Source organism: Erpetoichthys calabaricus, chromosome 8 (genome assembly GCF_900747795.2).
Source record: "Erpetoichthys calabaricus chromosome 8, fErpCal1.3, whole genome shotgun sequence".
NCBI classification, from domain to species: Eukaryota; Metazoa; Chordata; class Cladistia; order Polypteriformes; family Polypteridae; genus Erpetoichthys; species Erpetoichthys calabaricus.
In genome coordinates, this window is record NC_041401.2 from 195,031,598 (window position 1) to 195,046,955 (window position 15,358).

At 48.6% G+C, this 15,358-nt stretch overlaps 1 protein-coding gene across 1 annotated transcript; it reads right to left on the bottom strand.

The window, feature by feature from the left end:
• Nucleotides 1–400: 400 nt before the first annotated feature.
• Nucleotides 401–13,782, bottom strand: si:dkey-3d4.3 (leucine-zipper-like transcriptional regulator 1 homolog). The gene is made up of 8 exons (XM_028808053.2): nucleotides 13,450–13,782; nucleotides 10,146–10,363; nucleotides 8,279–8,361; nucleotides 7,069–7,147; nucleotides 4,489–4,535; nucleotides 4,253–4,367; nucleotides 3,098–3,281; nucleotides 401–1,427 (listed from the first exon to the last, which is right to left on the bottom strand). Exons 2-8 carry the CDS (start codon nucleotides 10,282–10,284, stop codon nucleotides 893–895), a joined length of 1,182 nt encoding a protein of 393 aa, XP_028663886.1. The 5' UTR covers nucleotides 10,285–10,363; nucleotides 13,450–13,782; the 3' UTR covers nucleotides 401–892.
• Between the last annotated feature and the right edge of the window lie 1,576 nt (nucleotides 13,783–15,358).

The window sequence follows — 15,358 nt, forward strand, 5'->3', positions numbered from 1 at the left end:
GGAAATGAAGGGGAAGTGCGTTTAGGATTGCAGCCCCGGGTAGCAAAGAATTGTGGGAGTCTAAAACTACCGACACAATGGAGTTGAAGCAGAAATCTCAACTTTTAAGAAGGATCTGCAGGAGACATTGGGACAACTGAGACATCAGGCAAAGAAATGGACGGAGTGGTCTCCTCTCGTTTGTCACATACTGTGGACAGCAGGGCTGGCGGCGTGAGGGAGAGGAGCGAAGAAGAGTCGTCCACACTAGGACAGCAGGTGAGGAGGACGTCGAGTAAGCTGACGGGAGTTTTCTTTTAAATAACTTGAAATTGTACATTTTATTAGAGCTGCTGTTCAATTAAAAAAGAAAAAAGTAATTGCAGAATAAAAATTAATTGAAATATTACAAATTTCCTTCAAGCATATTCATATTTTATCTGTTAAGCTGAAATAACTTGGTGATTGATTTCAAACATCCAGAACTGTTTTAATTATCATTTGCTTATTCACATTCCGATATTCGTTAGTTTTGTGTAACAAACCACTGCAACCGTCAACAGCACAACGCAAGACGACATGGGTGGTCTGGCTGACTGCTCACTCGGCCCGTTGCTTAAGCACACCACTTTACTTGCACTGGTCGTCCAAGTCGGGGACCTCCGGACAGAAAACAGTATAAATACGTTCATCGATATACGGGGTACTTTGTTACCAAAATGACCGTCACAGTAAGCCCCTCGGTGTGTTTGCTGTTGGCCAAACCAGTTTGTTAAAGTGCACATGACAGACGTCTCCACAAAACTCCAGCGGCCCACTGCTGTAAATCTCGAAAACCGGACATCGGTGTTGGTCACCAAACACATGCCACACATCCAGCATCAGGTGTCTGTCCGCCATCCTGCTGGTGTTCTTAAACCTTGTCAAGTAAGATTTTCCACACTGAGATTGCAGTCCCACCAGACAGAGGCTTTCCCCCTATTACTAACAGAAGGTCTTGGGGGTCTTCCGTTGATTGGCCCTCAGAGTTTGTGTGTGCAGTCGAGCACTGGGGGGACACGTCCTCTGTGGATCTGCTCTTCTGTCCAATCCCGTGGGTCTCCTGCTCTTCCGCTTTACTCTGCATTTTGAAAGTCTGCATTTCAATCCCATTGTCCTGGGGGTCTGCACTCCTCTTCTTGAAGGACCGGCTTTGGGCTTCAGGTTTTGAGTTCTGTGATGCGCTGAAATGGTCGCCACATGGGGTGAAACTGACGCCCCAGCCCAGGCAGCTGTGATAAGACTTCGGTTGAAGGGGGCTGCCGTCCAGCCTCTGCCACGTCTCTGCTAAGAACTGGAATTTCCAAAAGGGGCTTTTGCCGCCATTTTGGGTTTCTCCTCCCCCAAACAGGAGCATGGCGTCTTTGTACGTAACTACTGTGTGCCCAAATAGTTTGGATGGTCCAGACCTGTAAAGGGGGAGAAAAGGAGGAAGACATGAAAATGTTATTTAATGATGTGGTGGAGAGTTAAGGTGAAGATGATCAGTGAAAATATCTGAGAACGGGGGGAGCTGAAAAGGCCAAAGTGAAGGAGATGCCGGAATGATGCGTTGCCAGCTGCGGTTTTTACCAGTTTTGGAGAATTCTGGGAGTCTGATATTAATTTGGATAGCGGCTGCCATCTGCCCGAGTGTTCTGTATGGCAGGTGTCCCCAACTCTGGTCCTGGAGGGCCCCAGTGGCTGCAGGTTTTCATTCTAACCCCTTTCTTAATGAGTGACCTGTTTTTGCTGCTAATTAACTTCTTTTGAATTTTTTTTAATTGATTTGCTCTTGAAGACTCCGCCCCTTAATTGTTTTTTCCTTAATTGGCAGCCAAACAATAATGAGATATAAAATGACCCAAGACATGAGCAGCAGACTGTGACCAGCATACAATATCTGAAAATAAAGAAAGGTGAAGGTCTCAGGAATGTTGATCTGCTCTTAGAAAAGAGAAAAATCCACAATTTTGGACATGTCTGCTGTGGCACAATGAGAGCAGCAACAAGCCATGGAATTAAAGAACGAGTTTAATTAACGACGAGAAGCGGTGTCTGATTACGCAACTGCTTGGAGTTTGAGGCCCTGACTTAGGTGGTCTTCTGTTGGCTCCCTCACTCCACATTTCATTTCTGTTTAAGGAAACAAATGAAGAAATTCCAGGGACCAAATCTTAAAACAAGTCAATTCAAATTGCCATATTTACTCGCGTATAAGTCCGGTCTTGAAACCCGAAAAATTGATCATAAAATCAGACCCGACTTATAGGCCCGTTCAAAAATACGACACTTAAATATTTTTTTACATCTTCTTGCCTCCTCCAATCTCACACCAGTTCCTCACACGCAGCAGCAAATGTTACCAATTTCTTTCGACACTTTTAATTTCAAACCAGCGTCACATTTTCTTCTGACTGAACGCTCCATCGTAGATAAGGGATTCTCTTACGATAAATAAAGGTGTATGAGATACAAAAAACACAAATCGGTGCAAACGTCGCTTCAGAATAGTTCGGGTATTACATACCGTGTGGTCACGTAGGCACAATACATAGAAAAACAAAGGCCGTGTGCTCCGGGGTGACTCTCTCAGGTGGGCCTTAGCATATCGTAATCTCTTGGATGGCATTCAACTTATACGACCGACATTATAAAATACCGGAAATTATACACAAGTACATACGGTAATTCAGAAGACGTTAATTAGCAGCAAAAACCGTTCACTCATTAGGATCAGAATGAAAACCTATGCCAGTGCGGCCCTCCGGGACCGGAGTTGGAGACCCCCTGCTTTACGCCGTTTGAGAGTGGTCACCCCATGACTGGGCAGTAAGATTAGCGGAGTTTGTCGAAGTGTGAGCGGTGGGCCGTGTGTCTTTTTATTTAATTATCGACTCTGCTGACACATCATGGCTTTATTTTTATGGTATGGAAACACCACACACAGACCCCCCACAGTGACCCTGCAAGCTTGGAGAGAACTTGCAAAGTACACACCACGTGTCGCACAACTGCAAGAAGAAAACCAAAGCCATGTAGCCGTTGGTGGTGTGAAGCGCGTTAGGAGAGAAGGAGAAAACGTAAAAGGCCCACTCACAGGACTCGAATGCGGGACCACGCCAGGCTGCTGAAATCCCACTTCCAGAAGTCACTTTGCTCGTTGAGGCCCATCAACCCTCCGTAAAGATACATGCCATCCTGGTAGGTGACAGCAGCGTGGCTGTGGCGCGGTCCTGGTCCGCTCTCGCAGGACGATGTTTGCAACGACCATTCGGTGTTTTCTGAAGCAACAAAAACAGACACCATATTGGAAAAAAACAAAAAGCTGAGAGAGAATCCCACAGAATTAAAGGAAAATACCAAGAATACACTTGGCGTGAAATAAGTAAATGGCTCGACTGAAGGACGATGGGGGGCTACACATCCCATGCAACCTGCAGTTGGCCTTCTGCCACTTCCCACAATCCCCTGTTCTTGCAGCACACACTGTTTTGTTGTCCCTCCACCCCCTCAGTGCCTTCACGTCATTGGCCAGATATGTGTGTGTTGTTTATGGGGGGGGGGCAGAAATGGCACCAGGATGCATTGTGGGAAGACGACAAAGCTGGTTAATGTCCTGCTGGGAAGCCCTATGCCCGGGTGTTCATGTGCATGTTAATTTGATGTGTACCCCCTTACTGAAACAAACATGACTGTAGGCCGGGCCCACCCAACTGGAGTTTGGCATCTTTGGGCTGGATGATATGGCCTGGCACAGGAATGGTTTAAGGACCATGAGGGGAGAGTTCAAGGTGTTCCCCAAATCTCGGTCCGATCGAGCACACGTGAGATGTGATGGAACAGCAAGACCGATGTGCAGCGACTCCATCTTGTAACTGCTGCTAATGTGCTGGTGTCACATACCCCAGGACACCCTCGGTGGTCTCGGAGCGTCGGCCCCTTGGCATGTCGTCGCTGTTTTGGCCGCACATTAGGCAGGTGCTCGTAATGTTTGGGCTCATCGGTGTTTGTCTGCCTAGTGACGACAAACTGGACAATCCATGTGATTGCAGGGGCCTCACTCATTGATATTTTTAAGGGGCCTCGGCCCCCTGCAGATGCCTGTAGATTTGTGTGTATTTATAATGGAGCTGCTTGTTAATGAGGATTGGGGGGGGCAATAGGGGGGGTCCGAGGTTGGCCTACTGGTGTGTGGCTGGAATTCCCCTGCCGAGTCCCCACAAGTAACATTTTGTGAATTGAATGTCCTCACCAAACGTGAATGTCCAGAAGTCCTGTGAAGACCCTCTCATGTCAATGTACCCTCCGTAGACGTGCATGGCGCTTCTGTACACCACCGCGCTGTGTCCCTTCCTGTTGCATGGGCTCTAAGATTAAAAAATGAAATGTGCATTTACTGCAACTGCCATCTTTAAATTAACTCTGGGCTGAATGAAGAATGAATTCAACGGCCTATTTGATTTAACGTTACAAAAAGACTTGTGTTACCTGCACGCCGCCCGCCGCTCCTCTCCATCTGCTCCAGCGCTCTTTGTCTGTGAGAAAGTACAAAACAAGAAGAACTGAAAGTCGCGCCTGGCCGGAGCTCTGCTGTACTTCAGTAGCCACTGGGGGGCCACGCATCGGAGTACGAGAGCTTAATACGAAAACGGAGAGCAGGCGCAGACTGAAGTGTTTAAGAAAACGATGAAGCAGATGAAGACACATGAAGATGGATCAGAGGAGCCGCTTCAACACTCCAAAGACTACACCAAGTCTGGCCAACAGAATCTACTGACAGCTTGGCAAAACTAGGACTGTATAGGCCAGTGGTTCTCAAAGTGGGGGGCGCGAAGATGTGAAAAAAAAGAAATCGAAAATCTGAAAAATACGTCTATTGAAACCTAAACAAATTAACGTAAACTACATTCTGACAATAGAAAAATAGACAAATGTCGATAAAAGTTAAGTAGGTATAATAAAATATGCATCTATGATACAGTGCATCTGTAAAGTATTCCCAGCGCTTTATCACTTTGTCCACATTTTGTTATGTTACAGCCTTATTCCAAAATGGATTAAATTCATTTTTTCCCTCAGAATTCTACACACAACACCCCATAATGACAACGTGAAAAAAGTTTACTTGAGATTTTTGTAAATTTATTAAAAATAAAAAAATTGAGAAATCCCATGTCCATAAGTATTCACAGCCTCTGCCATGAAGCTCCAAATTGAGCTCAGGTGCCTCCTGTTTCCCCTGATCATCCTTGAGATGTTTCTGCAGCTTCATTGGAGTCCACCTGTGGTCAATTCAGCTGACTGGACATGATTTGGAAAGGCACACACCTGTCTATAGAAGGTCCCACAGTTGACAGTTCATGTCAGAGCACAAACCAAGCATGAAGTCAAAGGAATTGTCTGTAGACCTCCGAGACAGGATTGTCTTGAGGCACAAATCTGGGGAAGGTTACAGAAAAATTTCTGCTGCGTTGAAGGTCCCAATGAGCACAGTGGCCTCCATCATCCGTAAGTGGAAGAAGTTCAAAACCACCAGGACTCTTCCTACAGCTGGCCGGCCATCTAAACTGAGCGATCGGAGGAGAAGGGCCTTAGTCAGGGAGGTGACCAAGAACCCGATGGTCACTCTGTCAGAGCTCCAGAGGTCCTCTGTGGACAGAGGAGAACCTTCCAGAAGGACAACCATCTCTGCAGCAATCCACCAATCAGGCCTGTATGGTAGAGTGGCCAGATGGAAGCCACTCCTTAGTAAAAGGCACATGGCAGCCCGCCTGGAGTTTGCCAAAAGGCACCTGAAGAACTCTCAGACCATGAGAAAGAAAATTCTCTGGTCTGATGAGACAAAGATTGGACTCTTTGGTGTGAATGCCAGGCGTCACATTTGGAGGAAACCAGGCACCGCTCATCACCAGGCCAATACCATCCCTACAGTGAAGCATGGTGGTGGCAGCATCATGCTGTGGGGAACTGGGAGACTAGTCAGGATAAAGAGAAAGATGACTGCAGCAATGTACAGAGACATCCTGGATGAAAACCTGCTCCAGAGCGCTCTTGACCTCAGACTGGGGCGACGGTTCATCTTTCAGCAGGACAACGACCCTAAGCACACAGCCAAGATATCAAAGGAGTGGCTTCAGGACAACTCTGTGAATGTCCTTGAGTGGCCCAGCCAGAGCCCAGACTTGAATCCGATTGAACATCTCTGGAGAGATCTTAAGGTTGTGAATACTTATGGACATGGGATTTCTCAGTTTTTTTATTTTTAATAAATTTGCAAAAACCTCAAATAAACTTTTTTCATGTTGTCATTATGGGGTGTTGTGTGTAGAATTCTGAGGAAAAAAATGAATTGAATCCATTTTGGAATAAGGCTGTAACATAACAAAATGTGGAAAAAGTGATGCGCTGGGAATACTTTCCGGATGCACTGTATGTCATTAATTTAAAAAGAACAAATTGGTATTGGTGGGCTCCTTTCAAAAAAATGTTAGGGGGGCGCGATTAAAACTGTTATGAAAACTCGGGTCACAAATATTTAAAGGCTGAGAAACGCTGGTATGAGGGCATTGTCAGTGCCAACAGTGAAATACAGAAATGAAACCTGGCGGGTGACGATGACCACAGCCTGATGACTCAACACGTTTCAGCTACCGTCATGACTGTGTCACCAATGATGAGGGGCTACAGAGAGAGAGAGAGAGGTGGCCTACTGAAACTGGAAGACACTGTCACCATATGGGCCTTGTGGGTCACATGCTGCAGTCACCTGATCATCAGATCTCGAACTGGTGCAAAGACCAGCAAAGGGAGGCAGGAGAGGACCCCTCAAGACTTGGGCCACGAAGACCTCCAAACCGCCGAAGTAGAATGTGACAAAGCAGAAAACGGCGACTCGTGCCGAGATCTGTGGGAGAAGCACACGGCCCTGTGTGCCACAAGGGACTTCAGGTGACATTTTGAACAGCGTCTCCCTGCAAATGGGACATTTTTGCCATGGGGTGGGCAAAAGGTGGGTAGGAAGGCCAACCTAAAAGTAAAATGTGCAAATGTGAGAGAATTTGGACTTACCTATATGATACATCCACAGAGGTGTCGTCACTTCATTGTAAGCCGAGTCCAGCATCCCTCCAAAGATATAAAGGACCCCCTAAAGTGAAGGTTTTTGAGGTTACAATCATTAGAAGAAGAAACCGCTACACTGCAACACCTTCACGGCAGGAGGTCCCCATTGCTAGCGATTCGCCAGCCCCTCCGCCATACGTGACTCGGCAGGCGCAGGCTCAACTCATCGATACTCGCGTACGTCCGCCTCATCTCCTTCCATACACGTTGGCGGGGAGGTTCACTTCACTGAATTGCTGACCTCACACACAACTTCTAACATTTGGGGGCAAAGCCAGGGTAGAATCTCACAAGTCACACACACGTGTGCTACAGGGAGGGTTTGGGGTTCTATTCAATAAGGGCGCGCACAAAAAGGCGAACTTCAAAAGGGTGACCTCAATTGAGCGCCAAATAAAGGCGAGCTTCAAAAGGATGACCTTCGGAGCGAATTAAATTAATTGTCCTTGATTATGCTAATAGACTGCATCTCGAATATCTACGTGGCATTGCACATAATCTACAGCTTCAAGTGTAACTAGCTTTCACCTTTTTATACATTCAGTCATTACCTTAATCGAATTTTCTGTAATTTTGAAAACAACGAAATACAGAGAGCTTTAGAAATAGTTTGTTAGAAGTTCATGCATTAATTGGATGTTTTAATATTCTTGCTTTCACCTTTTTATACGTTCAATCATTGCCTTTTCTGTAATAATTTTGTTGCGTTTGCCTTTATTCGCTGCGCCCAATTGACGTCACCCTTTTGAAGCGCTCCTTTATTTATCGGACCTTACTCCTTATTATGTTAACTAAGGTTGTCTTATTTTAATTTCTTTTTTGTCTTTTATTCTTCTTTTCTTCATTATGTAAAGCACTTTGAGCTACTTTTTGTATGAAAATGTGTTATAGAAATAAATTTTGTTGTTGTTGATTATGCACGCAGTTATTCGGCGCTCAATTGAGGTCGCCCTTTTGAAGGTCGCCTTTATGTGCGCGCCCTTATTGACGGATACCAGCGTTTGGGGGGTCAATCAAGCAGACTGAGTGAGTACGTTACAGGAGAACCGCAAACGCGAGGGGACCTTACACATCGCCAGCCGCACTGCTGCTTCTCCAGTTTCCATTTATTACACTCCTGTGATCAGGTTCAGGGGTCTATAAATGTGCACCTCACCTCGCTCTCCACCATTGTGTGCTCCTCTAGTTCCTTGGGGGCCTCTTCGGTGTTGGTGTCCAGTTCACTCCACTCATTCAGCACTTAAACAAAATTAATAAATAAATGAATACTCGCACTACAAAGAGCATCGAGTTCATCAAATATCATTACATGAATTAACTCCATGTTTATAGCGCCTTTCCCTCACCTGACAAACACAACACAAGGGGGGGGGTCACCCATCTGCACTAAAAAGGCGATGTCCCGACGTGGGCCCTCCTGTCTGCTATGCCCCCTCAGTAGTTGGGCCCTGCAGCACGTGTCACAAAACTCTAAGATGACATTAAAGAGGAGAGTCGCCTCATTTCTCTACGATGCCCCCAAAGTCCGGCCTACCACACTTCTCGCTCACTTATAGATAGAGTGAAAGACACTAAATAATAGATAGATAGATAGATAAATAAGGCACTATATAATAGATGTAAAGGCACTATATAATACTACAGATAGATAGATACTTTATTAATCCCAATGGGAAATTCACATTCTTCAGCAGCAGCATACTGATACAATAAATAATATTAAATTAAAGAATGATAATAACGCAGGTGAAAAACAGACAATAACTATGTATAATGTTAAATGTTAACGTTTACCCCCCCGGGTGGAATTAAAGAGTCTCATGGTGCTTTTATGTGCGAGGAAAAACTTCATCTCCATCTGCGTCCCTGTTGGAAGGGCCTGTGTGGAGTTTGCATGTTCTCCCCGTGTCTTTGGGATTTCCTCTCATGGGCCAAAGACCTGCACGTTGGATCAGCTGGCAGCGCGAAATCGACCCTGCTGTGTGTGTGTGTGTGTGTGCGCGCCCTGCAATGGACTGGCATCCTGCCCAGCATGTTTGTTCCTGCCTTACACCCTGTGCCCCCTGGGATTGGCTCCAGTCCCCTAAGTGCGACTCTGGTTGGACAATGACGTGACGTTATTTCCCCCATAATGCTCCTTGCCAACTGGGCCGTGAGTGTCCAAGTTTATCGAGTGGTCAGGCGCTTTATTACAAGTGTGACTTCTGAAGCTGGGCACACAGCCCCTCAACAACTGAAATGACAAGTTTTGTGCCCCCACTTAATTCCTTTTGGGGGGATCTCGAGCCCATCTTGACAAATTCAGGGGACAAGATGGGAACCGACCCCATCCAGGGCACCAGATCCGCTCATAACTCCTGTGTGCTCTGTCTGTCTTAGGACTTCTTATCACCCACCCGTCCCGCCATGTTTCTGAACCCGCTTGTTCCATTAAAGGGGTTGGGGGGGCCATTTGTGAGCCCTACTTGTGCCCAGGATGCCAGTTTGTCATGGGACACAATCACTCTGATCAAGTTAGAGATTCATGGGGTCATCAGTGCGATTGTCACGGCCGTGTGCTCATCAACGCGCTATCGGGGTCCGTCTCACCTGCCATGTTACCTCACTGTGGTGCCACGATTAGCGAGTTCAACTGCCTTCCCTTCAGTGCCAAGTTACGCCCAAGAACTGGCATGAAGGCGAGAGGGTCTGAGGAGAATCAGACCAAGGGAGCAAAAGGGAGAGGATGACTGAGATGAGGAGGAGAAGACTGGAGGATTTGGATTAAGCAGCCCCCCTAACGTGTCTGATTCTTCTGCTGAAAATCTCCACCCGGACAGCAGTCTGGGATCTCCACCCTGGGGCTCGCATGGCCCTGTCAGGTGTGTGGTGGTCATCTTTGATTCGCCTCGCCCACCGGCCCCTTTCTGAACGCTAGCTGTGACTGCCCTCGACTCGTGCTGCGCTCGGTGACATTTTACAAAGCCCCCCGCCAAGTGAGGGGGCCGCTCCAAAGCCAGCCAGCCAGCCAGCCGTATACTTACACACATTGTACCTCCAGAAGTCCTTCTGCATGTTTGTGTCACGCCCGCCATACAAGTAGACGCAGTTACCACGAATGCAGCAGGCGTGCTTGTAGCGGTCACGGGGGCCCCGCACACCCCCCACACGCCACTCGTTCATCCTCGACGTCAACGAGACCCTCGGCCTGCGGTCTGAACATCGCACAAGCGGGGAGGTCGAGCCGTCGGGGTCCTCGGCACTACAAAGAAGAAGAACACAAAATAAAAAGAGGACAGTTAGGCAGAATTGTGCTACAAAGCCACCCTGATGCTGGGGGGTCCTGGGATTTGAACCCAGGAGAGCGGAGTTAACCCCACCAAGGAAACGACAGGTGTAAAATAATCAAAGTACAACACGCAGCACCAGCACGACAGACAGCAAAACAGACAATGAAAGGCGCTATATGAGTGGTAGATAAAAAAGGGCAGGCCACCGTGAGGCGCTATAAAGGCGCACTGCCGTCACTCCAAGGAGCCCCCGTGGCGTTTCCTGAGGGCCGAGTACTCTGATGGCTCAAAGTCGCGTGTGTCTGCGTGTCCGAGAGCGGCCGAGCGCCATTGTGCGTCACGTGATGCTCGTCATTCTCTCCTGATTTGGCCGATGTTCTCCTCCAAGGCAGGCGCCTCACATTCGAGGTACGGTGAGCCGAGGCAGGTGACGTGACTTGCTTAGGGTCACAGGGTGGTGTCAGGAGTGGGATTTGAACCCAAAACCTTCACAACTCCACCAAGAGAATGAGGTACAGAACGGCCCAATGAGAACAAATGTACTCGGGGTGGAGATGTGCTGGGATTTGGAGACACAGATTTAAAAGTCGTGCGGTGACTCCTCCACACCAATGGTGACCTGGCCTTTCACTTGCCTGAGCAAAGATGGCCGAGGGTCCACTTCCAGGCCGGGTGGCACAGTGCACTTAATGTCCTGGGTGAGCCGACGGCCAAACTCACTCAAAGCTGTGAGTGCAAAGTCCCCCGGATTACCACGTGAAGAGGCGACCCCTAAACTCCTCATCACGTCCCCTGTCACTGCGCCCCTTGATGGGCTCTGTCCCCCGTGGCCAGCGATTCACCAATCACAAGCCGGTAGGTGTTAGAGCCCACCCTCTCATTTTTGACACGTGAAAGTGACACTTTTCATTTCAAGGCATATGTCATGGGTCACCGAAACATCAAGAAATACGCAACAAAAAACACATTTTCTTTAGGTTTGCATATCATGCTGGCTGTGGTGGGTTGGCACCCTGCCCAGGACTGGTTCCTGCCTTGTGCCCTGTGTTGGCTGGGATTGGCTCCAGCAGACCCCCGTCACCCTGTGTTTGGATTCAGCAGGTTGGATATCATGCTGGTGTTGTAATAAAATACAATCACATTTCACCGTAGGCGTCTTTATTTGAACATTTCATTTTCCTCCGTCGTCCCAACTGCTGCCTTGTATATGCAATTCACCTTCAGATGCTGTTTACAATGTAAAGGCGCTATATCAAATAAAGCTTCTGCTTTCACCTTTTTTGGGCAAAATGAAATAAATGCACAAAGAAATTAAGCAGCCGTCCCAGGACTCTCACCCCCAAGGGGGTCCTCCCTCAGGCCAAAGCCATGCAGGTTAGGTGGCCTGGTGTCACTAAACTGGGCCCTCTGTGTGTGTTTGTCATACGGCGGACTGGCACCCTGGTCAGGATTTGTTCCTACCTTGTGCCCTGTGCTCAACCCCCTGAAGACCCTGATCTGAATATTACAGGTTCAGAAAGTCACCGGCCACAAATAAAAGTAATAATAATAATAATTCATTACATTTATATAGCGCTTTTCTCAGTACTCAAAGCGTACCATGAAATGTGCCAGTAAATCGGTAATAACATGAAATGTGTGGCTGTAAATAATCGAGTCACCGCTGCTTATTGCTTTATGTATTTCTTTATTTTTTTTCAGTACATGAAGAGTGGGGGGGGGCGCCCACCAATCCAACAGGCCGCGACACGAAAACCGTCACTGTGACGTGTGTCAAGAATGAGAGGGCGGGTCCAGCGCCTTCTGTGTTGTGATTGGAGAATCCTCAAATGAATGACATTCACATCGCGCTTCTCCAGACACTCAAAGTGCGCCACAGTTTATTTCTTTTCCTTTGGCTCTGAGGCTAAGGATCTGCGCTGGTATCCAGAAGGTTCGAATGCCCGTCACTCCCAAAAGAGATCCTACTCTGCTGGGCCCTTGAGCAAAGACCCTTAACCTGTAATTGCTCCTGGGGCGCTGCACAATGGCTGACCCTGCGCTCTGACCCCAAGGGGTATGTGAAAATGAATAAATTCCTAATACAAGAAATTGTGTAAGGCGAAATAAAGAACAAAAATAAATAAACAAATAAATATGTGCGCGCATCTTTGTGTATGCAGTTCGCCCACAGATGCGGTTCACATTGTAAAGGCGCTATATTAAATAAAGCTTGCGGCAGAACGTCACTGTCAACAGCAGCCCAGGCATTCTGTGTAAGCGGCGAGCGCACGGACGGTGACAATGTGACAAGAAGACTCCGGCGACGCCTCTCGCGCAACTTTGATCGCGTTTGACTTCTTGAAGATCGCGATGGCTACAAAGCGCGGCGGCGGGCGTGTGCGAGGAGTGGGCCGACCCCGCAGCTCTTCTTCTCCGGCCCTCCTCCACGTGACCGCTCGCGACGTTCTGACTTAACCAGCCCGTTCGACCACATTAAAATGATGGAAACTGTCCAGTCTGTTTACCCGAAACTGTGCTAACATCCAAAGTGCCGTCCTTAGAGTGAATTTCCCATTGGGATTAATAAAGTATCTATCTATCTATCTATCTATCTAAAGCAGAAGACGAGGACGGAGCCGTCTGAGGCTCTTTAGTGGTTAACGGATGACCCCCGCCCCCTCGCCCCCGTCACGCTCTGAGGGTCTGTGGCTGTCCGGAAAGTAAAGAAGAACTTTTTATTTGGGCAATCCGACGGAATTGTGATTTTAAAAGCTGCAGTCTACGGGTCCGTGCGAGTCAAATGAAAAGATGGACGCCCCTTCCCCTCCGCTAACGGGCCCCCCCCGCTGTGAAAGAAAAGTTCAAAATGATCGCCGCACTGGAACTTCAGTTCATCTTCTCCACTGTCCGCAAAAACGGCTCCCACACGCCCCCCTGCACCTTTAAAGTCCCAAAAAAGCGAACAAGTTCGATCATTAATTCTCGTGCGCACGCCAGCTGGCGACGATCCTTTCCGAAGATGACCGAGGCCGCGTGACAGGCCATCCGTTTACCGGGCATCTCGCGTTTCACTTACCGGAGCCTCTCACTCACTCATTTCCGTAAACGGCGGCGAGTCTCCTTGGATGGCATCTTCTCTCGGAGCTCGCAGTTACGTGTGAAGAGTTGACTCTCCGCCCCTTCTCGACTCCGACTTGTCAGACCGGCGCTCGAGGCTCTGATCTCCCTCTGCAGGACTGAGGACTGCGAGCCGCCGGCGGAGAGAAAGAGAAAAGCAAAGCGCTGGGCGCAGAAACAGGCGCGATGGGGCGGCCGGACACGTCGAGCCGCGGAGTTCCAACTTTACTTTGTACTTTTTAATTTACGGCCTTTAAAGCGCCTTGTAACAGAATCCCCACAAAGCCAAAGTCCCGTTTTATTGAATTAGTTTTTGGGGGGGGGGGGCGGTTCAGGGGGTCTCGCCGCTATCTCAACATACTGGCTGTGTGTCCCACCGCTGCGAGTTTCTGCGCTTCTCAGGGGGGGGGTTTCCTCCCACATCACCAAAGTCTGGCAGTTTAGATAAATTGGTGCTCAGGCTGCGCTCTCCACGCATGCGCGGTACTCCGTTTACTTTATCAAATTTTATTCCTTCAGAATTCTGGCACCTCGTGCTCTAAATCCGCACCACAAAGGGTCTCCGATGTTACGTACGTCCTGTCAGTGTGCTGGAATTCCCACCCCTCCCTGTTCCGGCTCCAGCTTTTTTGCTGCCCTAAGCGAATCTGAATCACTGGCGCTCCCCGCGAGTGGTTGAAACAACGAAGAGCGCCCCCATGTGGAGATGAGTGTAACTGCAGCCTGCACAGCTATGACGTAGGTGAGACGCTGAGTCAATGAACCCTAATCCTGCCCCTCGCATACCCGGTGCCACTATGGTTGTTTTTGTGCCTGACACTGTGGGCATTTCGCGCTGCTGTTCCCCACTGTTGCCCGTTTAGGGTTCAGTGCAAGTCATTAACGGTAGTGGCAAATCCAGAAATTGCAAATGGGCGCTAAGCCGTTCCAGGGTTCCCCATTGCAGCTTTTTGTAGTTTGGTTTACTGACCATCGAACAGTAACCTCCTTAAAGTTCTGAGCCGCCTCGGTTTAATGACCATTGAAGTGAGGTCTGGATGGGGACCCCCTTTGAGAAGAAGTTATTGAGGGACTAGCAGGCTACTTGGACGCTGGTCTGGGGAATCCTAGCGTCTCTTCAGATGCTGTGCATTTCCAGAGGGGAGTTTGTTTTTCTTGGCCAGCTTAGCCATCCTTCATATAACGGAGGAAACTCGTCGATGTTGGACAATGGTGAGGACGTGTTTAGTGACAGACCTGAGCAGATCACCAAGGTCAGCCTGCCGCCAGGAAGCCTGCTGTACGAAGATAGAGCAGCAGAAGGGAAACAGGAAAGCGGGCCTCACCACGAGCCGAGCGCACGGCTTCAGCCCACCCTGACTGGCTGGTCATTCGTCCAGGCGGAGGGCTTTGTTAAAGGCCCTTTACTTGAAGTGGCTTCTTTTAATGGGCCTGCTATGGAGGGGACACTGGGGTCTACAGCGTACACAGGACAGGGCCAGGCCCAGTGCTCGGAGTTCTACCTAAAGAGTTCCAGTTTCGTCTCGTCTTCCTCGGGCTCCGCGTCCTTTGATAGTTTCTGTCACACCAGTCCACCGTAAACACCTGATTGATGGAGTGGAGTGCCGCTGAGGTGGCCATCCTGCCATCTCGGACTTCTTAAAAGTTCTGTCTGAGTGACCACTGGGTTGGCTGAGGCTCTTCTTGTTCAGTGACTCACTGGTGGTCTCGACTTCTTCCATTTCACAATTCTTGAGGCCTCTGAGGTTTAGTAATGGTCTTGACCCCCTTGTCCTGATCTATGCCACAACACAATCTGATCCATGTGGAGGTCTACAGGGAGTTTCCTGGACTTCCCAGCTTGGTATTTGTGTTGCCATGAAGTGTGA